Genomic DNA, 15,113 nt, shown 5'->3' on the forward strand with positions numbered 1-15,113 from the left:
GGAAGCAATAGTAATATCTCCCCCTAATAGCGATGTATAAGCCGGGGAGAAAGGCTTAGCCTGTATAGGCGGATGTCCAAAAAGCATCTCAAATGGTGAAATATGTAAGTCTCCTCTAGGCCTGCTTCTAAGATAAAATAGGGCCAGAGGGAGAATTTCAGGCCATTTTAAATGGGTCTCAGTGCATAATTTGCCAATCATAGTCTTAAGTTCTTTATTCATCCTCTCCACTTGGCCTGAGCTCTGGGGGTGATATGGAACATGGAATTTTGGAGTTATCCCCAAGCAAGAATATATTTGATTTAAGACAGAATCGGTAAAATGACTCCCTCTATCGGAGTCAATACGTGCTGGTAGGCCAAAACGAGGAATAATTTCTTTTAAAAGTATCTTTGCAACAAAATCTGCTGTGGCTCGGGTCGTAGGAAATGCTTCCGGCCATCTGGTTAGTTGATCTACAATTACTAGACAAAATTTATAACGTCCAGCTTTTGGCATTGTAATGAAATCTATCTGTAGATGTTCAAAAGGTGTGTAAGCCAGAGGACGTCCCCCAAAGGCTTTTCCACGATATGCATGTTGGTTATATGCCTGGCAAATAGGGCAGGCTGAACATACTTTAGAGGCTACAGTAGTTATACCAGGGGCTATCCATACTCTCTTGACAGAGTCCACAATGCCCTGGGTGCCAAAATGACCATTTTTATGAATAGATTGGCAAATTTGGTTATAGAAACTTCTAGGGAGCAGGGGTTTTCCTTCAGATGACACCCATACTCCATTAATTTGTTTTGCTTTAAATTTTTGTTTCCATTTTTCCACTTCCTTTTCATTATAGGAGAGTGATAAATTTAAATTATCAGTGGTTGTTAATGTTAAAATTAATCCAGGTCCTTCTATGGCTGCTAGTTTTGCAGCGGCATCTGCTTGGTCATTTCCTCTAGAGACAGGGTCAGAGCCACCTGTATGGGCAGAGCAATGAACTACAGCTAGGGCTTTAGGCAGTTTGAGAGCAGAAAGAACTTCATTAATAATTTCTGCATTAGCTATGGATTTTCCAGCTGAGGTTAAAAATCCTCTTTGGAGCCATAGCATCCCGACTGAGTGACAAATGCCGAAAGCATATCTAGAATCTGTATAAATTGTTGCCTTTTTATCCTTGGCAATTATACAAGCTTGTTTTAGAGCTATGAGTTCTGCTCCTTGAGCGCTAATGTTAGAAGGTAGTGAAGCTGACCATTCAGTGGCAAATTCTGAGACTACGGCAGCTCCAGTGTAACGTATGCCATCCCTCATAAAAGAGGAACCATCGGTAAATAAAATCAGATCTGCATTGTCTAAGGGAGTGTCCAAGAGATTATCTCGAGGCTTTTCTGCCATGGACACTAATGTTTCACAGTTATGTAGTGGTTCTCCTGAAGTAGGTAAATCTGGAAGCAAGGTGGCAGGGTTAAGAGTTGAACAGCGTTTCAAGGTAATATTTTCACTATTTAATAAGGTTATTTCATACCTTGTAATTCTCTGATCCGAGAATGCCTGTGTTCTATGTTTTACCAATAATGCTTCAATCTCATGTGGGCACATTATTGTTAATGGACATCCCAATACTAAATCAACGGTTTTTGTTACTAGTAAGGCTGTAGCAGCTACTCCTCTAAGGCATGGTGGTGCTCCTGCTGCTACTGGGTCTAGTTGGGCAGAATAATAAGCAATTGGGCGCTGAGAAGGTCCCAAAGTCTGAGTTAACACACCAGAGGCTACTCCTCTTCGCTCATGCACATATAAGGTAAATGGCTTGTTGTAATCTGGGATGCCTAGAGCAGGGGCAGACATGATAGCCTTTTTCAGATCTGTTAGAGCTGACAAGTGTTCAGGCTCTAATTTGAGGGGTTCAGGAACCGAATCCTTTGTTAATGCTATAAGGGGTTTAGTGATTTCCCCATAGCATGGAATCCATTGTCTACAAAACCCTGTTGCTCCTAAAATTGCTCTCAGCTGTTTCTTAGTGGTAGGAGCACTCAATTTTTGAATGTTCTCAATTCGTTTTGGAGAAATGTAACGAGCACCCGCAGTCAAGATGAATCCCAAATATTCTACTTTTTGGAGACACCATTGAACTTTATCCTTAGAGATTTTATGTCCTCTTTTGTGCAATTCCAAAAGAAGGTGTTTGCTATCTTCTTGACATGTTTCTGCATCTGTTGAAGCCAAGAGTAGATCATCTACATATTTGATTAATTTGCTATTTTTAAATGTTATATTGTCTGTGTCTTGGCTCAAAATTTGCTCAAATAAGCTCGGACTTTCGACATAACCCTGTGGCAGCCGACACCAGGTATATTGTGAGCCCTTCCAGGTGAAAGCAAAAATATGCCTGGAGTTTTCATGTATTGGTATGGAAAAGAAAGCTGAACACAAGTCTACTACTGTAAAGTATGTAGCTGTGCTAGGAATAGATGAAATAATAGTATGTATGTTAGAAACTACGGAGTGTCTCTTTATAACGTGATTATTCACTGCCCTTAGATCCTGTACGAATCTATAGATGTGTTTGCCATCGGGTCCTTTTTTTGGTTTTTTAATTGGCAGGATGGGCGTGTTGTATTCAGATTTGCAAGGGATTATTATTCCCTGTTCTATTAATGAGTTAATAACTGGTGTAATACCCTCAATTGCCTCCTTTGAGAGGGGATACTGAGGGATAGAAGGAGGTGGGCTAGATTTAGTTTTTATCTGCACAGGAACAGCAGATTTAAGTAAGCCTACATCAGAAGAAGATGTGGCCCAAAGAGACTCCGGTATATCTTTAGGTATTTCAAAAATGGAAGGTTCTTTTGCCTCCTGGTTTTCCGAGAGAAGTACAGGGAGTAAATTTAAAGATTCCTCTGGTACTTCTAATGATAATGAGCCATCTGGGGAGCAGGTTATTGTGGCTCTGAGTTTGCATAGAAGGTCCCTCCCCAGCAAATTTAAAGGGGAGTCAGGCATCAAAAGGAAGGAGTGTTGTACCTCTAGGGGTCCTACAGACACCATTCTAGGAGGAAGTCTTTTAACTCTTTGGGTTATTCCTGATACTCCCATTACATTCTCTGAGCCAATAGAATAACATTGTAAATCAGGTGTTCTCTTTAATACAGACCAGGAAGCTCCGGTGTCTAATAGACAATCATAATAGGTGTTACCCACTTTTAAGGTAACATGGGGTTCATTAGTATGGGGAGGGCAGTGGATAGGGACAACGGGTAGTAGGACATCAGGGTCTGGGAAATCAAAGGTTGTATCCTCTGATTCCTGTGCCCCAGCCCCCCCCGGGCACCATCATTGTGTTTGGGATATTCCTTGGGCACCCCCCTGAAGGGCACCTCTCTGAGGGTCATTAGTACCTCGAGTAATTTTTGGACGAGCGCCATTTCTCATATATTGTTGAGTATTATCATTAAAATTTTCTTCAATTTGAGCATTATCATTAAATTCCCAATTCCTATTTCTATAATTCTGGTTTCTAAAGTTCTTATTTCTATATTCATTATAGTTATTTCCATAGTCATTATTATAATTTCTAGAATTCTGGTTTCTATAACCATTATCATAATTTCTATAGTTATTATTTCTAAAACCATTATTAAACTGTGTATTCCTTCCAAACATCTTAAGAAAGGTTCTACATTCCATCATTTTGTGGCCCTTCTTCTCACAGAAGTGGCAAGTAATGGATTGATAATTGGATTTCTGGAGAGGGGCAATTGTCGTTGGTTCATTATCATGCCCACTTTCTAATTTAGTTATCCTATCTATTACACATCTCATTTTTTTCTTCATTTCCTCCATGTCATCATTATTCTCTTTCTCCTTTTCTTCGTTTCCCTTAAAAACATATATAGCTGTTTTTCGCAATTCTTCAAGGTCCATATCTGACCATCTTGGGCATTGTGTTTTAAAATAATTTTTAATTACTTTGCAACAATTATTTACAAAGATTCTTCTAACTTGTCTTAAACTATTCTCTTTATTTAAGTCCCAATCTAAGTATCTGTCCCCAAACTCGATAATTCTGTCCATAAATCTGGAGGGTGTTTCGTTTTCCTTTTGCTTAATTTTTTCCAGTTCCATCCACTTATCTGTACTGTCCGCACATTCCTTCATGGCCGTGAGGATGGCCTCTCTACAACGGTATAGTTGTAGATAGTCCTCAGGATTATTATAGTCCCATTCGGGATCCTGAGATGGCCAATGTGCTGCATTACGCCCCCGGGTTTTGTTGACATGAGCAATTATTTTATTTTTTTCACGTTCACTTAAAAAAGCCTGTAGTAAGCTCTCAACGTCCTTGTAAGACGGATTATATTGAAAAAATATGTCTCCCATCTTTTTTGTTACTAGAAAAGGATCTTGTTCATATGTGGGGATATTTCGTGTAAATTCATTTATTTCTTGGGGAGTAAATGGTATCCTATGTCTTAAAGTCACCACATCCCCATTTCGTCCTATTTCAGGTACTTCTCTTAGAGGAAACAGGCCTCTAGTTGAATTTTGCACCTGTGGGTCAGTTTGACAAGGACAGGTTTCTCTAGGAGGACAAGATCTCCCTTGCATTGGAATTTGGTTTTCTGTAGGAGAAGGAACATGAGAAGCTGGGATTGCAGGGGAAGGGTTTTGGGGATTAAATTCAGACAAGATTTGCACTGCACGAGAGAAGCAGTCTGTTAACTGGGCTATAGGGAAGGTGTTTTCCATCTCTATTTCAGGGAAGGAAATTTCCTCATTCAAAGGTTCAGAAACAGGTCTGTTTCTGGTAGAGTGGGTGTTTGCCCATTGATCCTGTAAGAAACATTTTAGATCTTCTAATTGGGCTTGCATTTTTTCCTCAATTTTTCCTATTTTATCTTCCATATCTCCCATTTTATCCTCAATATTTCCTATTTTATTCTCAATATTTCCTATTTTATCCTCAAGTTTTTCTATTTTATTCTCAATATTTCCTATTTTATCCTCAATTTTTTCTATTGTATCCTCAATTTTTTTTATTGTATCCTCAATTTTTTCTATTTTATCCTCAATATTTTCTATTTTATCCTCAATATTTTCTATTTTATCCTCATTTTTTTCTATTTTATCCTCAACATTTTCTATTTTATCCTCAATATTTTCTATTTTATCCTCATTTTGTTTTATTTTATCCTCATTTTGTTTTATTTTATCCTCATTTTGTTTTATTTTATCCTCAATATTTTTTATTTTTTCATCTCTAAATATAGTATTGAGGAGTACAAAAATGACAGTACCTATTAATATAAAAATTTGGAGGTATCCTTCATTCCTCAATGCCCCTGCTTCTTCAGCTGCCATATAATTGTCAAAGAATGTAGTACTCATTTTTATATGTATATTTTGTAATTTCACAAAACACGTGGGGAGCAGGGCAAAGCAACAAACTTTCCACAGGGTTTTTTTTTTCCTAATCCAGGAAGTTGTTCCTTAAGGGAAAGGATATTTAGAAACAGTTCTTCCAGCCAGGACTTTAGAGTCCTGTTGCTGAGATTTAAAAACAGCTGTTTTCTGTCTATCAGAGTCACACAGCTGGGAAGTATCTGAGGTCCGATTTGAACCCAGGACCTTCTGCCTCTAGGGCTGGCTCTCAATCCACTGAGCTACCCAGCTGTCCCTTAAGATTAAAGGGAAGAAAAAGAAAAAACTGCTGATTCCAATTTAACTTAAGGAGAAAAGAGAAAAAGTTTTTTATACTCACGTGTTCTAGCAGCTGTGTCTTTAAGCCAAGTTTTTTTTTTTTTTTAAAAAAAAAAGGACTAAGTGGTGAAACAGTATAGTAAAAAGGCAAGGAAAAAGTTTTATTGAGAGGATTCTTTAGACTCCCGTGTGGTCAGCCACAATGTTACAAGGGAATCACTTTAAAAGACTGATATATATTAATTTAAGGTCGCCAAGGAATCAGCTATGTAATTCCTAAATGAAAAACTCAAGTCAGCCGTCAGCCTTTTTTGGAGTTTAATTACAATAGGAGCAAGAAAGGAATTAGAGATATATATAGAGAGAGAAAGGGGAGAGAAGGGAATAGGGCTTAAATACCCCTTCTGTTTAGGCTGGGCCAAAAGGCCCAAGCCCTTAGATAGCTGGGGCAAAGAAAAGAGATCAGTCCCTTTCACTCACGTGTCCAAAATGGAGAAACAGTCTCAGAGGCCCCCACCTTCAGCTTCCTTCAGAGCAAGCTTCCTCAGAGCCCAGGAACCACCCCGACCAAAAACTCAATCCTCTCTCCTGTCTCCAGACCCTCCTATCTTTAAGGACACCATCCAAGTTGCCTCCCCTCAGTCCTCACATCTACCAATCACTCTTCATCAATTTCCCTGTCAATGGAGGCTCTCGCTTAACCCAGGACCGCCCAGAGGTTTCTGGCTTTTGCACATGTCTGTTGAAGGTCATATTTTTCAAATGATTAAATCTTTACTCTTTTGTTACAGCCCTTTCTAAATCCTGTTAACTTGAGTATGGTAGAGATTGGAATAATTAAATTTTGATCTAGGCTGCAGCCCTTACTCAATCCTATTAGGACTGAATAGGGTGGAGATTTATTCCAAGTATCTCCATTGTATCAATTCTAAATCAATCAAGACTCAAAGAAATTCCTGTTCTATGCTTAAGCATAGGTCAAAGTCCTTTCCATTGTTCAGCAAAGGGTTTCTGTCCTAAAGTAATCTTAAGAAGGGAAGAGAAGGAACCTCCCATGCCAATGGAGTTCCCATTCCAATAGACTATCAGTAAGAAATTTTCCAAGTATGAAATATCCCAATGGTGAAATTTTCAACAATTATAAGTCTAAGGAAATTTGAGGTTTACAGAACTTAAGGCCGGTCTTTAGGGAGCTAGTCTGAAGAGACAGGCCCAACCAGCTCATGAGGTCAGAACCTTTTCTACCTTGTGCTATCTACTGCTAAAGACTTTAAACTTAAGAAAGCTAGCATAGATTAGCATGGTCACGAATAAAACAGCCTGAGGCCTGGCCTCAGCTCAAAAGCTGAGAGAGACTCAAACCCAATCTGGGAAAAAGTATAGAAAACCCCTCTTCCCTCTACCCTGGTACCTCCCCAATCCAAACTTGTTATTAAAGTCATCTTAAGTTAAATAACCTGCAGTCAGAAAAGAGAACTATCATTTCAGGGGAACATAGAGGAAGGACCTAAGGACAGCCATTCAACCATAAATAGTCCTTATCGGACCCCTGGTAGGCGACCTTGGGTGGGTGTGGGGGAGGCTTGTCCCCTCAGGAGGGTTTGTGCTTATCTACCCTGGGGTATCTTCAACATCAATCAATAGAGAAGACATCTCCTCAGGCTATCATAGTTGGCCCATTTCTTGGGAACCCCATTTTTCAAAGATAGCCTCTCAGCAGGGGTTATCTCTCTCCTTTTACCTCACCAGCATCTATATTCCCTCTATCCCTTTAACTCCTCCATTCCCTGTTACAAAACCTTTCTTATTCCTTATACCTCTTCAATCTTAGACAATTTCTTTAACTATTAGACATTTTCTATGGCTAGATGTTTCTTTTGTTATTTGCTCATTTTTCCAGACTTCTTTTTTTTTTTTACACTTTGCCATCTATCTCAGTTCTCAGGGTAGAGGGGGTATTCTCTTAAACTTCAGTTTTTCCTTGCTGCTCCCCTTAGCTATAGTTCTGGTTTTCTGTAACTTTCATTTCTTCCAAGGTAGCACCATGGCCTGTGGGATGGATGCTCTGAAAGCTACTAATTTAGTCTCCTCTAGGGACAGCTGATGGCTTACAGGGCTTAGAGGACTGGGAGCTACTTTGCCCTGGGGCTACAGGCTTTACCATAGGCTTGAACTGGCCAAGTGACTTTGGGACCTCATTCAGCCTTGTGCCAAGTCTTTATATTCCAAGGGGTGGGCTTAGGACATTCTAATAATACAGACTTAAGAAGGGTTCTGGTTCTTTGGCTTCTGTCCAGGTTCTGAACCTGGAGCAATAGATATGGGTTAGATTGTCTGCACTCCTCTGTGTGCAGTTTTACTTCCAGTTCCCCCATTATTTCCCAAAATAGACCCTTTCTGCCCAACTTTCAACTTGTTTTCCTCAGGAGAGCCAATAACCATGTTTGTTCTGTGACTACTCATTTAAAAACACATTTTAAGGTTGCTTTGACATTTTCAGGGCAGGTCTAGTTTTTGCTTCTGCTATGTTGTCTGGGTATAAACAGAGAATTTACACACAAATTTGAAGTCAAATAACTGGATGGACTAGATGACTTCTGAGATTAGTTTGAGGAATATAAATCTGTAACACTGGTTTAAGTTTTCACCTGAAGCTATCTAAAACAGAAGAAACAAATTCAGGGGTAAAAAAAGGAAAGTCCCACATTCAGCACTTCTGCTTTAAAAAAGAAAAAAAGAAAAAACAAACCTTACCTTCCATCTTAGAATCAATATTGGGTATTGGTTCCAAGGCAGAAGATGTTAAGTGACTTGCCTGGGGTCACACAGCTAGGAAGTGTCTGAGGCCAGATTTGAACCTAGGACCTCCCATCTCTGGGCCTGGCTCTCAATTCAAAGCCACCCAGTTGCACCCAGCACTTTTGCTTTTTTAATAATTGACAAAGGTTCAAAATCCTGTGTATCTGCCTTAGAATAAAGACATTCTCTTTATGGCAGATTCAGAGTTAACAGAGGAAATGGTCCTTACCCACAGAGAGTAGATTCTGCACATTCTCCAGCAAGACCTCCAGGTACAGCTCTTTCTGAGAATGGTCCAATAGGCACCACTCTTCCTGGGTGAAGTCCACAGCCACATCCTTGAATGCTATTGACGCCTAAACCAGCAAGAGTCACAAGATTTAGAGCTCAGAATTCATCTGGTACAGCCCTGATCCATTGACTGGGGGAAACTGAAGCACACGAGGGAATTTACCCAAAGTCAGCAGGAAGACTAGTCTCAGAGCACAGTGGAATATTGACAAAGGCATTTTGTATCTAAAGTGAGAATCATGTCGTGAAGAGTAAAACCTGGAGAAATATCTTACTCTTAAATACTTTTCCCTCTGGGGAATCATGGAGATGGGATGTGCTCTCTGAGTGAAGTATGAGATTCTGTGGAGGAGAAAGAGAGAAGGTGATCTGAAACTCCTCCTCATCACAAGGATCAGAGTTGATCTGGTAAGAATATTTTTCTGAAGAGTTTCTGAGAAGGTAGCATGTACTGTGTATTCTAGGGGGAAATATTACCAGTAATCAATGAGGAGAAAACAAAGAAAAAGGAATTCTCTATGTAATTTCCTAAAAGGCTGAAATACTCTTATCTAGATAAAATCATAAAGACGATTCCATACAGTTATATGGGATCAGACTCTGATTTAAGCTGAATGAAGAAAAGCATTCTCATGGTAGATTGAGTTTGGTGAACCACTGGGTATGATGTGCCATAGCCAAAACATTCTATCTTTGCTTTATGATGAACGGAATGGGTGAATGGAACATATTTAGTCATTTTATATTTAGTTACATGGAAAGAAGAATGAGTATGATGAGGAAAAGAAGGGATGTTCCATCTTTTTAAAATATAAAATTTTGGCGATTAAATTAATTCAAAAGAAAGATAATGACAGTGTAATGATTGGAATTCTCAAGAGGCACAATTTTTTCATTTTAAATAATTTATTAATTGGTCAGTTGACACTACAAAATCTAAAAGAAAGAAAAATGGGTAGGGAAAATTAATATAATAAAAATAACAATCTTACCTAAATTAATTTACTTATTCAGTGCTGTACCTATCAAACTACCCCAAAAATGTTTTTATAGAATTAGAAAAAATTATAACAAAGTTCACCTGGAAAAACAAAAGATCAAGAATATCAAAGAAATTAATGAAAAAAAAAGTGAACAATGGTGGCCTAGCAGTACCAGATCTTAAACTGTACAATAAAGCAGTAATCATTAAAATATGATACTGGATAGAAGAGTGGATCAATGGAATAGACTAGGGGTAAATGGCCTATAAGAAAAAAAAAATATGGTAGTTCTCTCCTCCAGCACAGGTTGTTTCTCTCTCTCTCTCTCTCTCTCTCTCTCTTATATATTTTATACTTGGTATTGGATACTCTTCTAATTCACCCCTTCCTGACCCATTCCCTATTGTTCAGCCTGGAAAGCCCCTGAGATATCCAGGGGAAAAATAGTCTGAGGAAAGTCTGAATTTCCAAGCATATGAAGACACAGTTCCTCAGATCCTGAATACAATCTAAAAACTAGAAACTCTAGAAGGACCATTCCATTGTCTTCTTCACCACACAGGGCTATTCTACTCCACTATAATGACTTTCTCCATCCCCAAGGTGACACTATACAGCATATCCTTCAATGGACACCATCATGTCTTGGGAGGAACACGTCTGAGCTACAGTTCTTTGGGCCAGCACCAGTATTCCCTCTCCCACAACTGTAGCAGGGGCAGAAAGCAGTCTCTGCAGCCAGAACTTGCAGGAAGAATTGCTTTTGATACAGCTAAAGGACATTCAGAGAGGAAGGATGAGGTCCAGAGAGAAAGGGCAGCCACCACCTCTAGCAGGGACAGCAAAAAGTTCTCATTCAGATATACTTAGTACCAGAAGGCAGAAAGAATTCCGGCCCAAAGGAAAGCAGAGAAATCTGGGCTCAAAGGGAAGAATGCAGCGAGACTTGTTCTAAGGAAAGAAGGCAGCTTTGTTTGGAACTCATCTACTCTGGGTGGTTCCTGGTAGGCCTCACTGCTTTAAATGCCCTGCCTCTGAAGTCCTAAGATCAATGATGTCCTCAAGTGGCACCCAAGGAGAGGACCTCAGGACCCTGCTTGTCTTTCCACGCTGAGACTTGCCCTCAATTATTTGGAATGCCACTGCCACCAGTTCCTAAGCATCTAAACCACCTCAGGGCTTGATATTCCACCTGGGCAGCCACCTACAAGGCTGGTCACCCTGAGAACTTCCCCCTCACTCTCCTTCCCTCTCCCCTTAGTCCCTCCCATACTCTTTTAGTATCGGAGCAACACTGGGCTCTTTCTAGTTCCTCACAGGAGACTCTCCATCTCCTGACCTAGTTCCGGGACTCCTCTCCCTCCTCCCCAGCTTTCACTACTGTCCACACTAGTCTCTGCCTCCTCAGTGCTGGATTCCTTCAGGTCTGGATGAAAATCTCATCTGCTGCAAGAAACCTTTATTGACCCACCTTTTGTTTGACTTCCTACAATTTATTTCATACATATTGAAGGGAAAATTGTTTTATGGCCTTTATACGATCGATCCGGAAACAAGGGATCACATAGAATCCTTTGGATAAGGAACTGCAAGGACAGTTAAAGAGTTAGACCCGGTTATTCCATTAAGCGTGTACAAGATATCAAGTATAATAGAATGCCGGCCACAGTATCGGGAGGGATGCAGTTTGGTGGGTCATCAGCGTATTACAGCAATGAATGATACTGAAGACTTTCTGTGGGAAGAATAAAAGCTTTAGGTCTGTGCAGTTATCTAGGGAAGCTGAGAGCCAAGCAGAGCAGCTGGGCTCACTGGGACTGGGGAGTCTACAGCTGCCCTGAGGAGATCCCAGGAAAGCAAACTGGGCATGTTCAGGTCCTGTTGGATCCTTTGAAGACCGAGGCCAACTAGAAGCTGCCCAAACCATTGTGGCCCAGAAAGGTTCCTGTGACCCAAGTGGTAGGAAAGTTCTGGAGGATTCGGGAAATTCTCTCCTCTGAAGTTGGGACTTTGAGTCAAAGGCTCCAAACCTTTGTTACCAAACACACTGCGTGTTCCTTAACATCCTCCGTACCTTCTGCTGCTTATGTCAGAAACCCACAGAACACAGTGCTGGACGCCTCTATGGGACCTTTGCTGGGTGGGGTGACGTCTCCAGCTGTCACTGACCACAATTAGGTTTGGATCTTCAGCTCGGAATTATGGCCGGGACATTTCTTTATAGTTTGTCAATGTGAGGAGATTAAGGGAAGGATTCAGGATTCTGAGATCCCTCAGGAAGTTCTGGAGATGCTCAGCAGCTTTTCTTTTAGGGCTCTTTGTTTTCTGACTCCCCATTAAAGACCCACGTTGAGCTGAGCTGTGCCCCATCTCAGGAGGGTGATGTTTCTCGTGGGCTATTTTGTGTGGTCTGGTCTTGTCAGGGTGTAGTGTGGTTCCTGTCCTTTTCTTTACAATTTCTAGTGAGCCAAGAGCACAGTCACAGAGAGAGGCCCACAGGGCTGGTCTTGTGCCCCCACCAGAGTTGGCTGGTCTCTGGCTGTACCCGGGTGCTTTCTATTCCTTCTCAGAGGAGAAAACTTCTGCAGGACCTTCTCCAAGTGTGTCAAGTGTTTGTTTTCATGAGCTGGAAATCATTTGCCTTTGAGGGAAGATTAAAGTTGTTCATTTGATAAAGTTGCCTCAAAAGAAGTCTGTAAATTTCACATTATTCTTATGTAAACTAGCTAGTCCAAAGGATTCACCTTTCTTAAGAAAAAACTCAGGGAGCAGCTGGGTAGCTCAGTGGATTGAGAGCCAAGCCTAGAGATGGGAGGTCCTGGGTTCAAATCTGGCCTTAGGCACTTCCCAGCTGTGTGACCCTGGACAAGTCACTTGGCCCCCATTGCCTAGCCCTTACCACTCTTCTGCCTTGGAACAAATATACAATATTGATTCCAAGACGGAAGGTAAAGGTTTAAAAAAACAACCCAGTTAAGGACTTCGATTTTGATAATATGGAAATTAAATTATCTTAACCACAGGCTACATATATAGGTATATATATTTATAAATACTTACAAACATTTTTAAAAGATGAGCTAGCTTTATGATCCAGTAGTTAGAAATATAGTGTATATAAATTTCCTAATAATTCTCTTAAGGAACAGGAAAGAAACCTTCAGGAATTTCTGCTACTGAGCTGTGAAGCCTGTCATAAATTCCCAAGCCATGAAACAACTGTTTTGGTCAAATACTTCACTTAAAGTGATTAAGCGTTAAAATCTGGGGCTGAATTCCTTGAAATGTCCTCCCACATGGGCTAAAACCACAAAGCTCCATTATCTATTTCAAGTTCTTCTACCTGCCAAAAGCCAGAGCCCATATTCAGCTTTTCAGTCTAAATGAAAGAAACAGTCCTCTAAACGGCTCCCCACAAAAAAGAACGGAGAGAAGACTGCAGCAGATGATCAAGTCCAGCGATTTTGTCCAGAAGAACCGTTTTGGTGAAAAGCTGCTGCTTTTGTTCTGTGTCCTGAAGAGGAGCTTAAGAGACAGGAATCGCAGTGGTGGTGCCGGCTTAACCAATGAGAGCGAATGAAGGGAATGCGCTCATTTACTATAGTTTTTGTGCTTGGTACCAGCATGGTTGAGTATATCTGTCTTATTCATTACTCTTAGCATCTTCCTGGTCTGATTAGCTGTTTTGGCTATTAACAATTAATAAAAATAATAAAAATATCTGCTGGCCACATTAAAAAGACCAGAAACAAGGAAAATATTTATATAAAACTAAATTGAAACTAATCAGATGGCAAGGACAGAAATGCTTAATTTCTCAATTTCTAAGTGGTGTTTATTTCAAAATTACAATGTGTGTTTGTTCTTTTGGAGTAGTATCTTAAATCTTAATTGTGCTAAACTTAATACATTTCCAGATTCTTTTTTTTTTTAATCCTTACCTGTGTATTGGTTCCAAGGCAGAAGAGTGGTAAGGGCTAGGCAATGGAGGTTAAGTGACTTGCCCAGGGTCACACAGCTGGGAAGTGCCTGGAGCCAGATTTGACATCCTGATTCTAAATATGAAATCAGGACTATGTATTTGCAAACTGTCCATCAGATTTTATAGGGATACAGATGCTGCCTGTATTGCTATTATTATACAAGTTTCAATAATGTCATGTCATTGATGATCATAGACTTGGTAAGTATTAAGTATAAAATTATACTTCTTAAATGATTCTTTTGAGGGGTTCTACTTCTAAATTTTTTTTGGTACAAATTATTTTAACTCATTAATTAATTGGATATAATTTGACCTACCTAATTTGGTACTGACCTCAAACATAAAATATTGATGCTCTTCATAGCTTCAAAACACAAGAAGAATTGTTTGATCTTATTAATAGTAAAATATTCACACCTTTTACAATCACCTGCTCTGTTTACTCAATTAATGGAAATGGGCTATATAACTTTTAAAAAACTTTCTTCACTCCTCTCATATCTATATACTTAAAATGACTCTCTAAACAGTTTAGTCCTCCCTTGGAACTTGGATTAAAATCCCTCACTAAACTGCACCTGAATTATCTCTTTCCTATTTAGATCCAAAATTCCTGGTCCCCCCCCCCCCATCATTCCAAATAGTCTGGAAGCCACCCAAACTATCACTAGAATTCCTAATCAATAACCCCAAAGGTTCCAGGCTTTAAAAAAGCCGGAGCCATTTCAACACTGTATCTGAGCATGTTGCTTTATCCAATGGATGTCAGACATTACTTAAGACCATTGTACAAATCAAACAGGGTTTAAATGTTTTCTAACTTGAAAACCCTACCACATCTCTTATCAACAGACTGGATATTTTACTAAAATTACTAAATTAGTAAATTTAATAAAATGATTTAGTTTAGAAAACTTAGAAAATTATTTTAAAAGTTAAAACATGGGTCAAGAATTATTTTAATTCACCAAGAGGGCAACCAATCAAGATATGTTTAAGAATTGAAAACCCTTTTCTAAAAGGCCGGGGTTAACAGATTCTTTGAAGATATTAAGTCTATCAATTTCTGTCTTTTAATTCATTCAACTAAATGTCAACAATAAAAGCATCCCGCACAATACTAAACAAGAGACTTCTTTGGGTAGGTATGAACACACTACATCAAAAAGATAATATTTTTGTATTGGAAGAAATTTCAAATATTTTACCTTTCATCTACTTTTATTTATTTCTTCAACCTTCAAAGGCATAGATTTAATCTCTTCTCTAACAGGTGTAAAATTGAGATTTGAACTCTGGACTCCATTCCCCAGGAGTCCTTGCTAGCTCCCAGAATGCCCTCTAATCTCACTGAATTCTCAAATGGGCCA

The 15,113-nt window shown here is 39.6% G+C and overlaps 1 protein-coding gene across 8 annotated transcripts in view; it reads right to left on the minus strand.

The window, feature by feature from the left end:
- LOC130453516 (zinc finger protein OZF-like) overlaps nt 1-15,113 on the minus strand; it is a 38,410-nt gene that overhangs the window by 12,957 nt on the left and 10,340 nt on the right. For 7 of the 8 annotated variants that reach the window (XR_008913078.1, XR_008913079.1, XM_056803543.1 and 4 more), the window contains one exon: nt 8,714-8,840. Coding sequence is in view for 2 of the 8 variants with exons in the window: in XM_056803545.1 (XP_056659523.1) it covers nt 8,714-8,840 (127 nt within the window). In the remaining 6 variants the exon portion in view is untranslated. Of the gene's footprint in view, nt 1-2; nt 8,841-15,113 lie in introns of those variants that run through there. The other variant, XM_056803540.1, reaches the window with a different exon arrangement.

The sequence above is a fragment of the Monodelphis domestica genome, chromosome 6, assembly GCF_027887165.1.
Source record: "Monodelphis domestica isolate mMonDom1 chromosome 6, mMonDom1.pri, whole genome shotgun sequence".
NCBI classification, from domain to species: domain Eukaryota; kingdom Metazoa; phylum Chordata; class Mammalia; order Didelphimorphia; family Didelphidae; genus Monodelphis; species Monodelphis domestica.